This window comes from Macaca thibetana, chromosome 18 (assembly GCF_024542745.1).
Source record: "Macaca thibetana thibetana isolate TM-01 chromosome 18, ASM2454274v1, whole genome shotgun sequence".
NCBI classification, from domain to species: Eukaryota; Metazoa; Chordata; class Mammalia; order Primates; family Cercopithecidae; genus Macaca; species Macaca thibetana.
In genome coordinates this window covers 68,655,496-68,677,116 of record NC_065595.1, presented here as the reverse complement: position 1 = coordinate 68,677,116, position 21,621 = coordinate 68,655,496, and the positions used below count along the sequence as shown (strand labels likewise).

The 21,621-nt window shown below is 42.9% G+C and overlaps 2 protein-coding genes across 2 annotated transcripts in view; both read right to left on the bottom strand.

The window, feature by feature from the left end:
* RAB31 (RAB31, member RAS oncogene family) overlaps positions 1-21,621 on the bottom strand; it is a 431,066-nt gene that overhangs the window by 409,231 nt on the left and 214 nt on the right. The gene's annotated exons all lie outside the window — the stretch shown is intronic.
* Positions 13,062-21,621, bottom strand: part of TWSG1 (twisted gastrulation BMP signaling modulator 1) — a 101,973-nt gene continuing 93,413 nt past the window's right edge. The window contains exon 5 of the mRNA XM_050767408.1: positions 13,062-13,209. Coding sequence (XP_050623365.1) covers positions 13,097-13,209 — 113 coding nt within the window. The 3' untranslated portion in view covers positions 13,062-13,096. The remainder of the gene's footprint in view (positions 13,210-21,621) is intronic.

Sequence of the window (21,621 nt, the reverse complement as noted above, 5' to 3'; positions counted from 1 at the left end):
GCAAAATAAAACGAGGTCTGCTTGTTATAAGATTCATAAAAGAAAACCCAGAGAGCTCTGCTCCAGTCACTATTGCTACTAACAACCTACCCCAAAACATAGTGGTTTAAAAGAACAAGAATCATTTCATTAGCTCACAGATCTGTGTTTGGGGCTGAGTTTTATTGGGGGCGCTCCTCTTGGATCCGCGTGGTGTCAACGGAAACAGATTGAAGGCTAAAACTGATTAAACTCTTCTTAACTCTCCTTGTGATAGTAAAACTCTGTTTTCTATACTCACTGCCTCTGACTTTCTCCTGCCCTGTTCTCCTTTTAAAATTATTTTTAATGATTCATTTTGAAATAATTCCAAGCATAGAGAAAATTTGCCAGAAAGGTGAAAAGACTCCCATCCTCCCCAGTTATTAGTACAATTAATAATAACAGATTCCCCAGTTATTAGTGCAGCCACTATGGAGAACAGTATGAAACTTCCTTAGAAAACTACAAATAGAACTACCCATACCCACCAATCCCACTGCCACCCATTTACCCAAAGGAAAGGAAGTCAGTGTATCAAAGAGGCATGTGTGCCCCTGTGTTTATTGCAGCAGTAATCATAATAACCTGGACGTGGAATCGAACCAGGTGTCCAACAACAGATGAATGCATAAAGAAAATGTGGTGTATTTACACAATGCAATGCTATTCAGCCATAAAAAAGCGTGAAATCCTGTCATTCATGGCAACATGGATGGAACTGGAGGACGTTATGTTAAGGGAAATAAGGCAGGAACAGAAGGTTAAACACCACATGTTTTCGCTCATATGTGGAAGCTAGAAAAAGTTGATCTTGGTTGGGCACGGTGGCTCATGCCTGTAATACCAGCACTTTGGGACCCTGAGGCAGGAGGATCCTTTGAGTCCAGGAGTTCAAGACCAGCCTGGGTAACATAGGAAGAATCCTGTTTCTATCAAAAAAAATTTTTTTTTATTTCATAGAAGTAAAAAATAGAACAGAGGTTACTAGAGGCTGAGAAGGGTATGGGGAAGGGGGGATAGAGAGAGATTTGTCCAAGTATACAAAATTACAGTGAGATAGGAGGAATGAGTTTTAGTGTTCCATACCACTGTAGTATGACTGTAGTTACAAATAATACATAGTTTCAAATAGCTAGAAGGAGGATATTGAATGTTCCCAACACAAAAAAATGATAAATGTTTGAGATCATGGATCTTCTAATTACCCTAATCTGAGCACTACATATTATATATATCAAAACATCACTATGTATCCCATAAATATGTACAATTATTATTCAATTGAAAAAATAAAGTTAACATAAAAAACCTTTTAAAAGTTATGTTTACACTACACTGTAGTCTACTAAGTGTGCGATAACATTATGTCTAAAAAAGTACATACCTTAATTTTAAAATATTGCTAAAAAATGCTGACACAGAGATGACAAGTGAGCATATGTTGTTAGAAAAATGGTGCTGATAGACTTGATTTATGCAGGGTTGCCACAAACCTCCAATTTGTGAAAAATGCAGTACCTGTGAAGGGCAATAAAGCAAAACACAATAAAATGAGGTATGCCTGTATAAGAGAGAAATTAAGTATAATGACACAAAAAACATTTTAATAGCTATTTTATAATTTTCATAATTATTTTATATTTCATAAACCCATTGTTATAAGCCCAAATTTGACTTTTAAAATGTAACAGCTGATATATGCCATGTTCTTTGGTTAAAATTAATTAGGCAAGAAAAACATAACAATGTGATGTTATCTAGCTGTGTTTGTTATGTTTTGATCCTTTAGAATAAGATATTCTAATTAGTCTGATTAGACTGATTAGTATAGCCTGATTTGAATAGTCATGCTCTAGGAAGACTAAGAATGAAAAAAAGTTTAATTAAGAACAAATTAAGTAGTCATTACTTTGTTGATTCTTGTCTAATTATAATATATAATTGAATCTCTCACCTAAATTAGCATTTCTTTCCTTCTTTCTCTTTCTCTCTTTCTTCTTCTTTTTTTTTTTTCGGGGGGGAGACATAGGGTCTCACTCTGTCACCAGGCTGACGTGCAATGGTTCAATCAACAGCTTACTTCAGCCTCAACCTCCTGAGCTCAAGCAATCCTCCTGCCTCAGCCTCCTGAGTAGCTAAGACTATAAGGCACATGCCACCATGTCTGGCTTAAACTAGCATTTCTAACTAAAGAATTTGTTCATTTGTAAACAACATTAGAAACAAAAAAGATATGCAAATAATTGAAGAATCATTAGGAGTTAAACATGTACTTTTGAAAGTTTGACATTGGAAATATCTAAAATCATGAAATATGTAATAGGCTAATATTTAAAAATCTATGCTTTAATAAATATCAAGTATACGAACAAATTTGCTTATCCAGAAGTTGATCTAGATTCAAAAGATAGGAGATACAATGCCAATATAAAATTTTTCTGTCATTTTATACTACTTTCCTGTTTATTTTTTAAAAGTTGCTTAATATACATTTTCTCATTTGTCCCTTTAAAACCTGTATCTTGAAAACAATAATTCATTTGTCATTTTGAAATAGCAGGCATCTCAGCTATTATATTTATTATTATTATTACTTTTTTTTTTTTTTTTGAGACAGAGTCGCCCAGGCTGAAGTGCAGTGGTGCGATCTGGGCTCACTGCAACCTCCACCTCCCAGATTCAAACGATTCTCTGCCTCAGCCTCCCAAGTAGCTGGGACTACAGGTGCATGTCACCATGCCCAGCTAATTTTTGTATTTTTAGTAGAGACGGGGTTTTGCCATGTTGGTCAGGCTGGTCTCAAACTCCTGACCTCAGGTGATCTGCCTGCCTCTGCCTCCCAAAATGCTGGGATTACAGGTGTGTGCCACCACACCCGGCCATTTATCTTATTATTGAATGAAATTTACATCCTCATGAAATACTATTTTAGTTATCTTAGCAATTTCTGGGACTTTTGATGCATTAATGAGTTTGTTACCTTACTAGCTACAGAATGTTGTGACATGCAGTGGTAGAAAGTCAGGGGTAAGGTCCCCGATTGCAAAGCTACTAGTCCACTAGATATAAGATAATCTTTTCTGTCCGAGAACCTTATCAATGGAAAAACAACTTGACCACCAAAACGTCTCTGCTACCAACACAGCAGCCCTTAATGAAGGATAGCCTTGAGGCATAGTCATTGGCTAGACAGCAAATATGAGCAATTAAGGACCCCTGGATATACAAGAAATAAACTGCAAAAACGAAAATACTAAGGTAGACAAACAGACAAACTGTTTTTTGTAGGAAAAAGTGGTAAGTCAGGGTTTTCCATCATATCAGTTTTAAATTATTTTCAATTTAAAATGCCATATATAGCCAACCTATCAATTGAATGAGAAAGCAAAATTAGGATATTTGTACACGTCCAAGAACTTAGAAAGTATAGCACCCACACATTCGTTTTTAGGAAGATTTTGAGGATGTATATATTAGTGAAATATGTAGACAGCCAACAGAAAGGAAGATATGGGATACAACAAAGATTTAAACTGACCTAGAAGCCTATTAAGAAGAAGACATGCTTCTTTTTCAAATCAGATAAAACAAAGGCACTTAGAGGCCGGGTGTGGAGGCTCATGTCTGTAATCGCAGTACTTCGGGACGCTGAGGCCAGTGGATCACTTGAGGTCAGGAGTTTTGAGACCAGCCTGACCAACATGGTGAGAACCCCTCCTCTCATCTTTACTAACAATACAAAAATACTCAGGTGTGGTGGTGCATGCCTGTAGTCTCAGCTACTCGGGAGGCTGAGGCAGGAGAATTGCTTGAACCCACGAGGCGAAGGTTGTAGTTAGCCAAGATCGTGCCACTCTATTCCATCCTGGGTACCAGAGTGAGACTCCATCTCCATTTCAAAAAAAAAAAGCAAAAGGCAATTAGAAATGCCAAGCAAAACAGAAGATTGTACAGGATAGTCTTGATTCAAACATGAAACATGCTAAAATGTAATTGTAACATTTTGAGCAATTGATAGTGTTTTAGAAGAGAGTATTTTTTGCCCATGATTCTAGGACTTCTTTCAGTTGACACTGGAGTGCTGACACTGACCATATAGAGGAGGAAACAGAATCTTAGCATATTTTTTAAAAGCTCTCTGATTAATAATACCTACATATTATTATAATGTGCATGCTATTTAATGGTTTTCAACTTTAAAAAGTCAACCAATAGACAATTCACAGAAGACTTAATACTGGAACCCAAGTTGCAGAGAATCTTATATCCTGGATTGGCAAGGAATATTGTATAAAGTTAATGGATCACGAAATAGAGGCTTAAGTGTTTCATTTCAAATTATAAAGATTAAAAAAAAGAAAAAGACATAAGCAAAATAATAATAAAAATTGAGAGGAGAAAGGCAATAGTATGGGTTAAATCCTCATCTTTTAGAGCAGGGACTTGTTAGATGTTATCCATCTAATCTAAAAATAGTAGTATGGAAATATAAAATTTAGAATCCTGAAGGTAATGATCAAGAGAACAAAATATAGAAAAATGATTGCCTATGAGGGTAGGCCTAGGGTGGGAAGGAGACATAGACTTTTCATCACAAACCCTGCTATACTCTGATTTTTTTACTTTTTATTTTTTTCATTGCTCATCAGCTGACTTTAAGCTGTACTCTTTTTTAAAAGTAATTTACATATATCATGTTGATACAAATTTGTTTAAATGAGAAAAAATTTAGATGGAAATGTATTTGCATGATGGCATCAGAAAATAGACCAAAGCAGCTATTTCAATTGCTTGCAATTTTTGGTTTTAGAAAACCTGGTCGGCTTATTTTTGTAATTTTTCAGTTTTGTTTCTAAATGAGGAGCTAGAGAAGATCTCAAACTGCTATTGGTGCTATTGGTTGTCATTTGTTCAGAAATCATACATTGTGAGTACAGATCTTCTTTTCTTTGTAAGTAAAAAGCCAAATTGAATTTTTTTTTTTTACTATATAGTAGTATTTTCTCTTTTAACATCGATGTTTGAAGAACCAGAGATAGTTAGTGGAAAATATCTTGACAGGAACTTGAAAAATTATCATTTTTGTGTTCCTTGTTAAATTGTTTGTGATTGAACAAAGCATTCCTTATGCTTCCCCACTTTTAAAAAATTGTGGTCAAATATATGTAACATTAAAATTAGCCATTTTAACCATTTTTAAGCATACAGATAGTGGCATTAAGTACATTCACATTCTTGTGCTACCATCACCACCAGACATTGCCAGAACTTTTTTATCTTCCCCAGCTGAAACCCTGCACCCATTAAATAACTTCCCACTGCCCCTGCCTTACTCCTGTGACCACGCCTCTACTTTCTGTCTCTATGAATTTGACTACTGTAGGTATCCAATGTAAGTGGAATCATACAATATTTGTTTTTTTGTGTCTGGCTTATTTCACCTAGTATAATTCAAGTCTCCTTTATGTTGTAACATGTCAGAATTTCATTCCTTTTAAAGATGATTTCATGATATGTACATACTACTTTTCTTTTGTCTTTTTTTTTTTTTTTTTTTTTTTTTTCCTTTTTGTGGAGAACGGGGTCTCGCTATATTACCCAGGCAGGTCTCGAACTCCTGGGCTCAAGCTATCCTCCCGCCTCTGCCTCCCTGAGAGCTGGGATTACAGGCGTGAGCCACCGCGCCCGGCCCATACTACTTTTCATTTACTCATTTATCAATGAACGTTTGGGTTATTTCCAAAGGCTGTTGTGAACATTGGTGCATAAATATCTGTTTGAGTTTCTGCTTTAAATTCTTCTGGGTATATACCCAGAAGTGGAACTGCTGGATCGTATGGTAATTCTATGTTTGACTGTCTTTTTTTTTTTTTTTTTTTTTTTTTTGAGACGGAGTCTTGCTCTGTCGCCCAGGCTGGAGTGCAGTGGCGCAATCTCGGCTCACTGCAAGCTCCGCCTCCCGGGTTCACGCCATTCTCCGGCCTCAGCCTCCCGAGTAGCTGGGACTACAGGCGCCCGCCACTGCGCCCGGCTAATTTTTTCTATTTTTAGTAGAGACGGGGTTTCACCATGGTCTGGATCTCCTGACCTTGTGATCCGCCCGCCTCGGCCTTCCAAAGTGCTGGGATTACAGGAGTGAGCGACCGCGCCTGGCCGACTTTCTTTTTTGAGATGGAATTTCACTCTTGCCACCCAGGTTGGAGTGCAATGGTGCGATCTTGGATCACCTGAACCTCTGCCTCCCAGTTCAGGTGATTCTCCTGTCTCAGCCTTCTGAGTAGCTGGGACTACAGGCATGCACCACCATGCCTGGCTAATTTTGTATTTTTAGTAGAGATGGGGTTTTGTCATGTTGGACAGGCTGATCTCCAACTCCTGACCTCAGGTGATCCGCCCGCCTCAGCCTCCCAAAGTCCTGGGATTACAGGTGTGAGCCACTGCGTCCTGCCTGTTTGACTTTTTTGAGCAACCAACATCTTGTCTCCCATAGTGACTGCACCACTTTACATTCCCACCAACAGTGCACAAGGGTTCCAACTCTCCACATCCTCACCAAAACTTGTTATTTGCTGTATTTTTAAGAAAGAATAGTCATCCCAATGAGTGTGGAGCGGTATCTAATTTGGTTTCGCTTTGCATTTCCCTAATGATGAGTCCTGTGCTTATTGACCATTTGCTTTTTGTTTTGTTTTGTTTTGTTTTTGAGAGTCTCGCTCTGTTGCCCAGGCTAGAGTACAGTGGCATGATCTCGGCTCACTGCAACTTCCACCTCCTGGGTTCCAGTCATTCTTGTGCCTCAGCCTCCCGAGTAGCTGAGATTCAGGTGCCTCCCGCCACTCCCAGCTAATTTTTGTATTTCTAGTAGAGATGGGGTTTCATCATGTTGGCCAGGTTGGTCTTGAACCCCCTGACCTCAAGTAATCCACCCACCTCATCCCCCAAAGTGCTGGGATTATAGGTGTGAGCCACCGTGCCTGGTATTTATTGGCCATTTGTATATCTTCTTTGGAGAAAGGTCTATTCAAGTCCCTTGACCATTTTTAAATTGGGTTGTTTCAGGTTTTTGTTTTTGTTGTTGAGTTGCAGGAGTTATTTATATATTCTATATGTTCATCCTATAGCAGACACATGACTTGAAAATATATTTTCCTATCTGGTGGGTTGCCTTTTCACTCCACTTCTCACTTTGAGCAGTAGGGTTTTGCTGTTGTTTTTTGTTTATTTTGAGACAGGGTCTTTCTCTGTCACCCAGCCTGGAGTGCAGTGGTGTGATCATAACTTACTGCAGCCTCCACCTCCCTGGGCTCAGATGATCCTCTACCTCAGCCTCCTAAGTAGTTGGAACTACAGGTGTGCACCACCATGCCCAGCTAATTTCTCTATTTTTTGTAGAGATGGGGTTTCATCATGTTCCCCAGGCCGGGAGCAGTAGTTTTATATAAATTAAACCTTATAGGCCAGGCGCAGTGGCTCAAGCCTGTAATCCCAGCACTTTGGGAGGCCGAGACGGGTGGATCACGAGGTCAGTAGATCGAGACCATCCTGGCTAATATGGTGAAACCCCGTCTCTACTAAAAAATACAAAAAACTAGCCGGGCATGGTGGCGGGCGCCTGTAGTCCCAGCTACTTGGGAGGCTGAGGCAGGAGAATGTCGTAAACCCGGGAGTCAGAGCTTGCAGTGAGCTGAGATCCGGACACTGCATTCCAGCCTGGGCGACAGAGCGAGACTCCGTCTCAAAAAACAAAAACAAAAACAAAAACAAAAACAAAAAACCTTATAAAATTAAGGGTAAAACAATGAAGAACTGTGTAATAGTCCACCCACCAAATAAGCCCACTAACAGGAGTAACTAATATTTGAACTGGGTCATCTGCTCCAATTATTGGAAAAGCATTTGGTGGGGCTCAAACTTTCTGTTTTAAGGTTGAAAAAAAATTTTTTTTTTTTTTTGTGAGATGGAGTCTACTCGCATTGTTGCCTAGGCTGGAGTGCAATGGTGTGACCTCGGCACACTGCAACCTCTGCCTCCTGGGTTCAAGCGAGTCTCCTGCCTCAGCCTCCCAAGTAGCTGGGATTATGGGCACCCTTCACCATGGCCACCTAATTTTTTTTTTGTATTTTTTAGTAGAGACGAAGTTTCACTATGTTGGCCAGGCTAGTTTTGAACTCCTGACCTCGTGATTCGCCCGCCTCGGCCTCCCAAAGTGCTGGGAAATTTTTTAAAAGTAATTACTGCATTTTTTTTAACAGTTGGGGCTGGGTGCAATGGCTCATGCTTGTAAACCCAGTGCTTTGGGAGGCTAACGTGGGAGGACCAGTTGAAGCCAGGAGTTTGAGACCAGCCTGGGCAATATAGCAAAACCCTGTCTCTACAAAAAAAAAAAAAAAAGCTTTTTAATTAGCCAGACATAGCAGCGTACACCTACAGTCTCAGCCACTAGGGAGGCTGAGGTGGGAGGACTGCTTAATGCCAGGAGTTTGAGGCTGCAGTGAGCTATGATTGTGCCACTGCGCTCCAGCCTAGGGGAAAGAGTGAGACTCTGTCTTTAAAAAACTGGAATAAAAACAATGACCGTTCTATTGTCATCAAGTGTATGCCCTTTAGCCCTCTGTTGGGGTAAATAAAGCCCTGCTCTATTAAATAAATAAATAAATAAATAAATAAATAAATAAATAAATAAAGCTCCAATAAACCTGATTGCCAAAGTCACTGCTTTGAAATCATCCCAGGACTCACCAGGAGCGCCCTCTTCAGGACTGGGAAATCCTGCTCGAAAATTCTCAGGCTTCCCCTTTCCCCCAGATGAGCCATTCCCCCTGGATAGCTCTATCACCCTATAGTGGGGAGGAGAATTTGAAATTCAGTTTTACAGTAGTCAATATTAAATAGTGAAATTCAGAAAATAGGATGAAAGTGTAGAGTTTAGTGCAAAGCTTGAAGATAGCCACCCGGTAAATGCAGACTCCAGATGAATAGGGTCAGCATTTTAAAGTAGAGATGTTGGCTGGGTGTGGTGGCTCATGTCTGTAATCCCAAGGCTTTGGGAGGCCAAGGCGGGAGGATCACTCGAGGCCAAGAGTTTGAGACCAGCCTGGGCAACATACTGAGACCCCATTACTAAAAAAAGTAAAAAAAAATTAGCCAGGCATGGTGGCACGTGCCTGTGGTCTCAGCAGCTACTCAGGGGGCTGAACCAGGAGGATCACTTGAGCCCACGAGTTCAAGGTTATAGTGAGCTATGATGGCACCACTGTACTCCAGCCTCGGTGACAGAGCAAGACCCTGTATCTAAAATAAATAAATAAATAAAGTGGAGAAGCTAATGTCTCCCTTATATAGGCAGAGACAGAAAAGTTTTAGCAGGATTGTAACATTTTTTATACAAGATCAGAGCATATATTACAGCAATTTGATTGACTACAGATTGCTACATTCCAAAGAAGATGATTTCTCTGTGAGGAGGGGTAATGGTCTGAGGGGCCCTGATTCTGGTGCCACCTGGTCTTCCTAATTATTTACAGGAAAAAAGGCAGAAGTTGCAGCTGCATGCCACGTAACTTAGACCACATAGCCACATTCTTCTCAAGGCTCAGAATAATTTAAGGTTCTAATAGCTTTAAGTTTGCATGATTTAATTTCACACAATTTAAAAATGACATCAGCCCTTCTTCCAAGAGAATTACACTTTGTGAAATCCCCTCTGTGCTAACTTTAGAAAAATTCAAATTTTGACTCAGTATCTGGCTCACAGGGTCTCCCATCCACGAGGCAAGCCACGGCACTTGTGTGGCCATGAAAACAGAGCCGGGACCACGAAAGACACATCTACTCGGCTTCCTGTCTTTGACCCTGCTCCAACATTCATGGCATTGTCACACTTTATTAACTTATAAAAGCTAACTAACTACTAAGGAAATTCAGCGCTGCCCTAGGAAAAGCAAATTGCCAGTTATTTTGATATCAGAAGCTGTTTGATAGTTCTGTGAAAGGAAAGCCCAACTGTGATCTTAGGGAAATTAATTTTAAGAAACATAATTTTCAAAGGTGATAATTATTTTTCAATAATATTGCTGACCATTGACATCTGAAATAGGCTTTTGGGTTTTTTGTGTTTGTTTTTTGTGTTTTGCCTTTCACAAAGATTATTTCGACATTTTTGCTTCTGGGAATTTCTTTCTTGGCAACACATATAAAAGCATTAAACTGGATGAAGTTGACATTCTCAGCATTTGAAGTTTGTCTTTGATTCCTTCAAAAAAGAGAGCAAATGACATAAAAGGGAAGAGGAAGGCCATTTAACATCATTAAACCTTCTTTGAAAGTTTAATAGGCTTGTGCAATGGAAAACTAAAATGAAACAAAAGTATTTTTCAAAATGATGGAATTTGGGGATCTCCACTCAACATTCCCCAATCTCTCCTTTGCAGAGATGTAGGGGCTGAGGACATGCAGGTTGCTCCCCCAGGACATGGGCTGGTTAGTAGGAAAGGGGGTTTTAGAGGCAGGCTCCAGCAGGTCACTGCAAGTCTGGGTGAGTGGTCTCACCGAAGGCCTCACTCTCCCTAGCCCTCCCCATCCTTTACACAGACTGCTTCTTAATCCTAAATCCGCTGCCGGAAACAAAGGAGCACCACCAACAGCCTTTTGTTTCTTTCTCTTTTTTTTTTTTTTTTTGAGATGGTGGCTCCCTCTGTCACCCAGGCTGGAGTGCAGTGGCCAGATCTTGGCTCACTGCAACCTCCACTCCCAAGGTTCAAGTGATTCTCCTGCCTCAGCCTCCCCAGTAGCTGGGAAACGCCACCATGCCGTAATTTTTGTATTTTTAGTAGAGACAGGATTTCACCATGTTGGCCAGGCTGGTCTCAAACTCTGACATCATGTGATGTGCTGGTCTTGGCCTCCCAAAGTGTTGAGATTATAGGCGTGTAATCCCACCATGCCCGGCCCACCAACAGCCTTCTTTTTTTTTTTTTAAGACAGGGTCTCACTCTGTCACCCAGGCTGGAGTACAGTGGAGCAATCCTGGCTCACTGCAACCTCTGCCACCCGGGTTCAAGCGATTCTCCTGCCTTAGCCTCCCGAGTAGCTGGGATTACAGGTGCGTACCACCACGCCCAGCTAATTTTTGTATTTTTAGCAGAGATGGGGTTTCACCATTTTGGCCAGGCTGGTCTCTAACTCCTGGCCTCAAGTGAGCCACCTGCCTGGGCCTCCCAAAGTGTTGGGATTACAGGCGTGAGCCACCGCGCCCCGCGGAGCCTTCTAATTATGAAAGATAGGCAGCTTTCCTTTAAAAAAATCCAAGATGGCTCTACATCTAGCAATGTGAAATGCTATAGTCTATTAAGGGCAAAAGCAAGTCACAGAAAAATAACAGGATTCCATTTACAGTTTTTAAAAATTATATATCTGTGTATATACATAGTTAAAAAAAAAAAATGAAATCATGCCATCAACCTAAAGAGGAAACTCAGAGAGACAGACTCGGAAACAAATGAGCTCATTTGGGACTATGCAAGGGATTGCAATCTGTGGAAGCGTGTGCCATGATGGCTCATAAGGTTTAAAAGACAAAAAGAAGTCCACGCACGCTGCTTTGAAACAAGACTGTCAGGTCACAGAAGCTCGCTGCAGGAACTGTCGTCTGTTTGTTGGTGGAGGCGACCGTTGCCAGGTCACTATCCTGTGCTGGTGGCGGATCTGGAATACCGCAGCCTCCACAAGTCCTTGCAACCAGTCCTGATGTGGGTCTACGTGCAGGAACATCTTGAGATGGGTCCCGTGGGGAGCATGTGGGCGTGAGGGCTTTTCATGGCCTCCCTGCAATTCCATTTTGCTAGAGTTTAGAGTTTGACCTAAGTGACCCCGTTTCGGTACCAGCAACTTTCATAACACACCCCACCCCTCCTACTTTTTGTTTGTTTGTTTGTTTGTTTTTTTGACAGAGTCTCACTCCGTTGCCCAGGCTGGAGTCCAGTGGTGCAATCTAGGCTCCCTGCAACCTCTGCCTCTGGGGTTCAAACGAGCCTCCTGCCTCCGGCTCCCGAGTAGCTGGGATTACAGGCTCCCGACATGACGCCAGGCTAATTTTTGTATTTTTCGTAGAGACGGGGGTTTCATCATTTTGGCCAGGCTGGTCTCGAACTCCTGACCTCAGTGATCCGCCTGCCTCAGCCTCCCAAAGTGCTGTGATTACAGGTGTGGGCCACCACGCCCGGCCTGTAACCCCTTTTTAAGGGCAGCTTCTTCCCACCCCTAAGGCAGGTCCGGGCCCATTTCACTGTCCTCTGCTGGGGAACGCTACTCTGCGCTGGGTCCTCCCTGTTTCCAGAGTGGGCTGCCCCTTCACCGTGCAGGCCTGGCTGAGGCTGGGCCCGCTTTCTCCTGACAGCTGCAGCCCCCGGGGCTCCCCAGACAAAGGCAGTTACAAAGACACAAAGGAAGGCTTAGAAGAGTCCACGTCCTTGCTAACCCTGAGCTGCAAAAGATAGGTCCTAAAGCTGGAGCTGTTCTCTGGGAGGGAGGCCTCTTGTGCCCTCGCCTCTGTCTGAGCTACTCACATCCTCCTCACTGTCCCCAAAGCTGCCTGCCTGCAGCCTCTCTGCTTGCCCGCCGGCCGCCAGCCACTAGGCTGCACCTCCCCCTCTACAGACTCATGCTTGGATTTCCCGCTCTGCCTGCGGTATCTATGGGACCCCTTCAGTTTGTAAAACTGGGCCTCCTTTTCCACTCTAGAAATTCTCCAGCATAAAATCTGTGCTCTTGGGGAATGAGAAGGAGAGGTCTTCCTAGGAGTGCAGGGGTGGGGTGGAGCCGAGCTGGGGCGGGAGGTCTTCCATCTGTTGAATCTATAAATACTCTGAGAGAGTCTGGGAGGGGAAGGAGATGGAAAGAAGGTGTGATGAGGGGCTTTCACTTTTTGCTCCATGTATTTCTGCCTTGCTGCATTTTTTTTTTTTACAATCAGCATGAATTCATGCTTTACTTGTGTAATGATAAAAGGGAAAGAGATGCCTGGCTTGCTGAAATGAGTCGTGGGCTTATGTGTACATTTTCACTTGCCTTCTGCTTTTCATGGACCAGGGATCGTCTCTGAAGTGAGGCCGCCGGAGGAAGTTATGCAAGACGATGTCAAGGAAGCTGCAGCAGGCCGAGGGTGTTCTCCAGCTTGGTGATGTTTGTGCCCTAGATGATGAAGTTCAGAGGCAGTTTGTCTTCAGAAGCACTTCATATAAATACATTGTATCAGTCCGTTCTTGCATTGTTATAAAGAACTACCTGAGACTGGGTAATTTATAGAGAAAAGAGGTTTAACTGGCTCATGGTTCTGCAGGCTGTACAGGAGGCATGGCTGGGGAGGCCTCAGGAAACTTAAAATCATGCTGGAAGGTGAAGGGGAAACAAGCATGCATTACATGACTGGGGCAGGAGGAAGAAAGAGAAGCGGGAGGTGCTACACACTTTTAACCAACCAGATCTCGAGAGAACTCACTAGCAAGGGGGAAGTCCACTCCCATGATCCAATCACCTCCCACCAGGCCCATCCTCCAACATTGGGTATTATAATTAGGCTGCAGTGGCTCCCGCCTGTAATCCCAACACTCTGGAAGGCCCGAGGTGGGTGGATCACTTGAGGTCAGGAGTTCAAGACCAGCCTGGCCAACATGGTGAAACCCCGTCTCCACTAAAAATACAAAAATTAGCCAGGCATGGTGGCACATGCCTGTAGTCCCAGCTACTTGGGAGGCTGAGGCAGGAGAATTGCTTGAACCAGGGAGGCAGAGGTTGCAGTGAGCTGAGATCGCCCCACTGCACTCCAGCCTGGGTGACAGAGCAAGGCTCCATCTTAAGAAAAAAAAAGAAAAAAAAGAATTAGACATGAGATTTAGGCGGGGACACAAATCCAAACCATAGCATACATATATAAGGAAAGCACCCAGATCAACTTAGTCTTACCGGCTGTGAAATTCTATAAAGCTCAACAGTGATAAAAAGTATGTGCTTACAATTGAAATCTGGCTAACACAGGCAAAGGAGTTCATAACGGATATGAGACCAACTCATATTACAAATGAAAACATCTTTGTATATGGAACTTTTTTTTTTTTTTTTTTTTTTGAGACAGAGTCTTGCACTGTCGCCCAGGCTGGAGTGCAGTGGCATGATCTCGGCTCACTGCAACCTCCACCTCCCTGGTTCAAGCAATTCTCCTGCCTCAGCCTCCCGAGTAGCTGGGATTACAGGTGCTCCCCCACCACACCCAGCTAATTTTTTGTATTTTTAGTAGAGATGAGGTTTCACTATGTTGGCCAGGCTGATCTCAAACTCCTGACCTTGTGATCCACCTGCCTCAGCCTCCCAAAGTTCTGGGATTACAGGTGTGAGCCACCATGCCCAGCCAGAATTTTTTAATTAAAAAAATAATAATAGGCTTGGTGCAGTGGCTCATGCCTGTAATTCCACCACTTTGGGAGGCTGAGGCAGGAGGATTGCTTAAGGTCAGGAATTGGAGATTAGCCTGGGCAACACAGCAAGACCTAATCTCTTCAAGAAAATTGAGAATTAGCCAGGCGTGGTAGCACATGCCTGTAGTCCCAGCTACTCAGGAGGCTGAGGTGGGAGGCTGGCTTGAGCTCAGGAGTTTGAAGCTAAAGTGAGCTATGATTGTGCCATTGCACTCCAGCCTGGGCAAGAGAGAGAGACTGTATCTCAGAAAAAAAAAAAAAAAAAAAAAAAGGAAGAAAGAAAGAAAGAAGCAAAGAAAGAAAAAGAAAGGAAAGAAAGAAAAAAGCAAACAAAAATACTTTCATTATATGACTAGAATGTTGCAAGAGAATCAGTTTTCTAAATAAATAATTCATATAATTCATTGGGAGGCCACTAGAGTGAGGCGGCTCCAGCACCCTGGCTTCCTAGTAAGCAAACAAAACCCACCTCAGTGTCAATGGTTGCATTCTAGGCCAATCGGAACTAACTTCTAACTAGGGACTTTGACTGGATGGATTTCTTTGCCCTGCTTCTGCATTCATGTTGTAAAAACCCCAGTGTCCCTCTGGTGGTGCCTCAAGCTACTTGAGGTCTGGTGCTGCCCAGTTCATGAATCTGTCTGCTCAAGAAACTCTTTAAAATTTTAATGTGCCTTAGTTTGTATTGTAACCGAGTGATATGGATTAAGGAAAAGAAACCTTATAAAATAGATGATTAGTGAAATGTTGGATATGAAGCAGAGATGATCACCCTTGCTGCTGAAACCATGAGCTATGTAAAAGTATGCATAGCACTTTTTTTTTTTTTTTTTTTTTTTTTGAGATGGAGTCTCGCTCTGTCACCCTGGCTGGAGTGCAGTGGCGTAATCTCGACTCACTGCAAGCTCCGCCTCGCGGGTTCACACCATTCTCCTGCCTCAGCCTCCGGAGTAGCTGGGACTACAGGCTTCTACCACCATGCCCAGCTAATTTTTTTTTTTTTGTATTTTTAGTAGAGACGGGGTTTCACCGTGTTCATAGCACATTTTAAAATTAATTACTGCTTGTTAATACAAGTTATCACTTATGCAAAATGCTAGAGAGCAGAAGTGTATGGAATTTTGGAAATTTTTGGATTTTGAAATCTTTGCACACACATAATGATATAGATATTGGGGATGCAATATCTAAACACAAACCTTATTTCTGCTTCACATACAGCTTATACACACAGACTGAAGATAATTTTATACGCTATTTTAAAATGATGTTGTGCATGAAATGAAGTTTTATTTTATTACCCTTTGTGGGCATGCTTGCCTGGGGGAATCTGGGAATAAGTGAACATATCTATTGCAGCTGAGGGGCTGGGAAGGTCTTTTTCCCCTTGGGGGCACTGAATAAACTGGTTTGTGTGCCTGTGTTTCACTGAGACCCTTCACATGAGATCAGGTGTGGAATTTTCCACTTGTGGCATTAGGTCGGCGCTCTAAAAGTTTCAGATTTTGGAGCATTTCCAATTTCAGATTTTCAGATTAGGGAGGCTCAACCTGGAGAGCAACATTTGAAAAAAAAAGAAAAGAAAAGTGTTCCTTAAGGAGTGTGAACCTAGAAAGTACATATTGTACCTGCGCTTGATAGTTTAGTGAAATCAAATGCAGAGAAAATCACTAATCTCCTTGTAAATAAAACCAGTTAATTTTTTAAAAAATGCCTAAAGTTATGATTTGCAAATATGGACACTTTCATTATTTTATCAGACTTTGTCCAAAAAAGTGAGTATCTGTGTATATGGTACTTACATGGGCAGAGTTAAGACAACCGAGATCTGAGTCAGTTTGCCTTTTTAAAAATGTCCTAGTCATTATAGCTTCATACCTTGATACAAGTGACCTTTCTAATAGTGGCTCATGAGCAGTTAAGTTATAATAGCAACAGTCAAATTCCCTGGGCTAGGAATGTAAAATGAATCCAATATGTTTAGAGGTGGAAGCTTCTAAAAAAGAGCAATCTGCTGTCCTCCTGTTGTTCGCCATCTTGTCAGTCATCCTCGTTTGCTCAAAGTACCCACATTGTTCTGCATTCCTGAGCTTTTGGATGTTCCAGGGACCGGTCGTTATTTAGAGCAATGTTCTAGTGTTCGTCATGCAAATGTGGTTTTGCTTTAAACATGAATTCAATGTGTTTGCCGCTTCGCAGATGCCTTGATTGTTCATCATACAAACCTAGCTCTGAGGACCTCATGAATTGTGAAATGGGTAATGCTTTTAAAACAAAGGAGCTTGTTATTTTGTTCTCCTACTTTGAACATTATTTTTTTGGCATTTGCCAATGTCCAAGTAATTTCCCAGCTGTTGAATGGAGTTCTACTTCTTAACCCACAAATTTGCAACTTGAAACGATGCTTGACTCAAGGGCTTCTGAAACTAACACAGTTTGAGATTGGCATTGCATAATAATCACTTGCCCTACATATTTGGTACCAGGTTTTGGATATTTTTGGCTACCTCTGACAACCAGAGTAATTGTTCTGTGTATGTCTTTCATTTGGCACATGAAAAGGTACAGATCCTGCCTGGAGACATGTGGAATCTTTTTGAGGGAGTGAAATATTCCCAGAACACTAACAGTCAGAGGCTTACTGAATTCAAGCCATGGCATTCCAACCCATGCAACTGTGCATGGGCCAAGAGTGTGGCCCGGCACACCGAGCTTTGACTGCCCGCCCGATGCAAACAGCTCTCCACTGCTTCATTCTCTGGTGCACGTAGTTCATCGCCTCAAACACAATTCTCTGGTGTTAACAACACACTGGTACTAGTGATGTTAGATTCAAAAATAACTAGCAGACAATTAACGTGTCCAGGCAATCTTGCATCATGGGGAGTGGTAGGACTGGCTGAGCTTTGTATCGATGTGTGATTCATGCTGTCATGGCACGATCTGTATTTTTGCATATTTCCCTTCAAAAAAAATCTGACAAATCCCATTTCAAAAAGAGACTCTTACTCCCCTGGCTGAGGATCACTGCTTTAGGAAGCAACAGGGAAAATCTAGAAGCATCTGAAGGGGAGAGAAGAAAGGAAGAGGAGGCCCCAAATGTGAGTTTCCTGCTTTCTCAAGTGAGTGAAATTCTGACGGACATGGTCTTCCAACAGAAAATCATTAGGTTCAAACCCACTGTTTTAAAATAAACATTACTAAATGCTTTGCCATATAAATGCTGGTAAACACAAAAATGTCTCATTAGAATCCTGCTAAACTTCCTTCAAGGGAAACAGAATCAATATTTAGCAGCTGGCAAATTGCCAAAAATTCCTATTCATTTCCCCTTGAGAGAACATGCCTTTCAGAGCCCTTATCCCACCATCAGAGAAGCCTCTGATACAGGCGGTGCCCAGGATACCACCAGATAGGCCAGTGACACAGCCTTCTGTGAGGAAGCACGTCAGTCGGTCCACCTGGCTGCTCTTTCCATCTCTCTCAAGCCTTCTGTCCTCCGTCTCAGCCATGTGAACAGGGCGTTCTGGAGTAAACACACAGCAAACCACCACAAGCCGGGGAGGCTGCGCACCCACCCTCGTCTGCCTCTTTGCGATTTTAAGAGGTTGTTGTCTGTTGGGCCTCCGTCTCCTTGTCTGTCAAGCGAGGAGTTGATGAGTAGTGCCTCTCGGTCTCATACACTGAGGAACTCCAGTGGCAGAAGTGAGTTTCACCCAACTCAAGGGTCTAGATAGCCTTGCCAACAGTGGGAATGTTTCTTTCAAGACTTACATTTTTAGTTTTAGAATTTATGAGAATCTAACATTCTATTCTGTAACATACCTGTGTTTACTTAAATATTAAAATAATGTCTTGCCAAGTGGGGTGGCTCACACCTGTAATCCTGACACTTTGGGAGGCCGAAGCAGCAGGATCGCTTGAGTCCAGGAGTTCAAGACCAGCTTGAGGCACATAGTGAGACCTCATCTCTGCAAAAAGTTTTAAAAAATTAGTAGAGTGTGGTGGCACACACCTGTAGCCCTAGCTACTTGGGAGTCTAAGGTGGGAGGATCACTTGAACTCAGGAGTCTGAGGCTGCAATGCACTATGATTACACCACTGTACTCCAGCCTGGATGACAGAGTGAGACCTTGTCTTAAAAATAAAATAAAATAAAATAAAATAGTCTTAAATCACTTCTCATGAAATAAAGGTAAAACGCTATATTCTTCTTGTACCTTTGAGAACTGCCTAGATTCTTCCCATGAGCCTGGGTACACGTACCTCAGTTTAAGTAGCATGACTTGGGTCTGGGCCACCAGCAAGGTGCTTCCCGTAGTGTCACACTGTGACAGGTGGGCTTGGCTGAATGCTGGCCCCACAAAGTTGTCCAGATCCTAATCTCCTATGAATATGACCTTGTGTAGAAAAGGGACTTGGCAGATGTCATTAAATTCAGTGTCTTGAGATGTGGAGATCAGCCTGGATTAGCTGTATGGACCCTATATAATCACCAAGGCCCTTCTAAGAGGGACACAGAGGAGTCAGGGTTGGAGGAGCAGGAAACAGAGACTGGAGTGATGCACTTTGAAGGCCAAGGAAGGGGCTACGCGCCAAGGAATGTGACAGCTACTGGAAGCAGGAAAAGGCAGAGAACAGATTCTCCCGTCAGCACTTCCAGGAAGAACCTGCCCTACTGACACCTTGACCTTAGTCCAGTGAGACTGACTTCAGACTTCTGGGCCTCCTGGACTGTTAGATTATAAGCTTGTGCTTTTTTAAGCCATCAGGTTTGTGATGCTGATTTGCTACAGCAGAAACAGGAAATGAATACAAATGATATAAAAACCCAGCTTATTTCAGCAGTTTTTCCCAGTGCCAGAAATCCTTATTCATAGATTCATTTTTTTTTTCGCATTGCTAAGTAAATCAGAACAGTAGCTGCTTTTGTTCGGGCATGCAGGTATACAAGACCATTTTCTCCCTCAGAGACACACTGCTGGGTGCGCGTTTGAAGCCTACTCTCCTGTTAATGGAGTGACATCTTACACTTTTTCTCTAAAGGAAGAGTCCATGAGACAAAAGGAGTGCACAAACAATGGTCCCTACTCAGTCAATACACCCAGGCAGCCCTGGCCCGGAGGGTCTCTCTTGGCTCAGACTTGGTCAAGGAAGAGCAGAAGATCCCCACGTGATATCTGCCAGAAGTCTCTCTCAGTCTTAACCGGCTTTGTCACTCTGCAGGAGTTAAGGGGCCAACTTCCGACTCCAGTCTCACCTCCAGTTTCTCACACTAATTTCTCTTGCAAGAATTTGACTGATTAATCCTAGGGAACTTTTCATTTTCATTATCGTGACACAATTTCCTTCCTTCCTCCCTCCCTCCCTTCCTTCCTTCCTCCCTCCCTCCCTTCCTCCCTCCCTCCCTTCCTTCCTTGCTTCCTCCCTCCCTCCCTCCTTTTCTCCCTCCCTCCCTCCCTTCCTCCCTCCCTCCCTTCCTTCCTTGCTTCCTCCCTCCCTCCCTTCCTCCCTCCCTCCCCTCCTCCCTCCCTTCCTTCCTCCCTCCCTCCCTTCCTTCCTTGCTTCCTCCCTCCCTCCCTCCCCCTCCTTTCCTTCCTTGCTTCCTCCCTCCCTCCCTCCCTCCCTCCCTCCCTTCCTCCCTCCCCCTTCCTTCCTCCCTCCCTCCCTTCCTTGCTTCCTCCCTCCCTCCCTCCCTTCCTTCCTCCCCCTCCCTTCCTTCCTCCCTCCCTCCCTTCCTTCCTTGCTTCCTCCCTCCCTCCCTCCCTCCCTTCCTTGCTTACTCCCTCCCTCCTTCCTTCCTTCCTTCCTTCTTTCCTTTCTTTCTTTTTGTTTTGAGATGGAGTCTCTGTCGCCCAGGCAGGAGCACAGTGGCACAATCTCGGCTCACTGCAATCTCCACCTCCTGGGTTCAAGTGATTCTCCTGCCTCAGCCTCCCAAGTAGCTGGGGGAATACAGGCACCCACCACCATGCCCAGCTAATTTTTTGTACTTTATTATAGAGACAGGGCTTCACCATGTTAGCCAGGATGGTCTCAATTTCCTGACCTTGTGATTTGCCTACCTCAGCCTCCCAAAGTGCTGGGATTACAGGCATGAGCCACTGTGCCTAGCCTATGGTGACACAATTTTCAAGCAAAAGGTGAAATCAAGCAAATGTTTGCAGTTTATGACTAACCATTTTAACTGTACTTTTAAACAAATTAAATGTTTATTATTTAAATTTTTCACTATGAAACATTTCAAACATATTCCAAAATAGACAGAGTGGTATAAGGAACCCCCATGCACCCATGACCCAGCTTCTACAATGATCAATACGTGGCTGATCCTGTCTCCCCCACCCATAGTCGTTCATTGGAGCATGTGAAAGCAAGTCCCAGACATCATATCATTGCCTAAGTAAAGAGTTAAGTGATTATTTCAAAGAATAGGTAATACGAACAGAAAGTACAAAATTCACAAGGTGGAAAGAAAAGTAAGAAGTAAGTCTTGCTGCTTCCTTTTCCTCCTCTGCAGAGGCATGACCAGTTTCTAACCAGTTCTTTTAACGAGGCACCTCTTTGTTCCAAACAAAGGAAATTTCTCCTAAGAAATCAGCATCTGAATTGACAGACTGAGCTATTGCTTTGGTGAGAATGGTGATTGATTGGATTAGACACCAAGCACATTGTAGAGCAATTCATATTTGTGAGTTAATTGATCCAGAGCTACTAAAGATGGGTGTTACTCAAAACTCAGTTTTTAAAGCTTTACTTTGCACCACTCTTATCTGGGCCATGCATAGAATGTCAGAATGGGAAGGGATCTTAGCACCAATCTAGACAAGATCTGAGAGGCAAGAGGATTGAGGCCAGGGAGGTCAAGGTGGTGGCAGGGACAGGATTAGAACTTCCTCCATCCAGTGCCCTGTCCACCATGTTTGCTAAATTCTTGCAACAGCCTGTCCACATGGGATCACACGTGCCCATCAGATGCATTATCATTACCTGTAATAGAGGGCAGATGCTGCATCTTCTTAAATTTGCCCTTGGAGAAGGAGTCCTTATGGTGCTTGACAGAGCAGCCAATAGTGTTTTACATGCCAGAGCTGGCCATAGAAAATTCTTCCCAGGACTCAAGACATTCTTG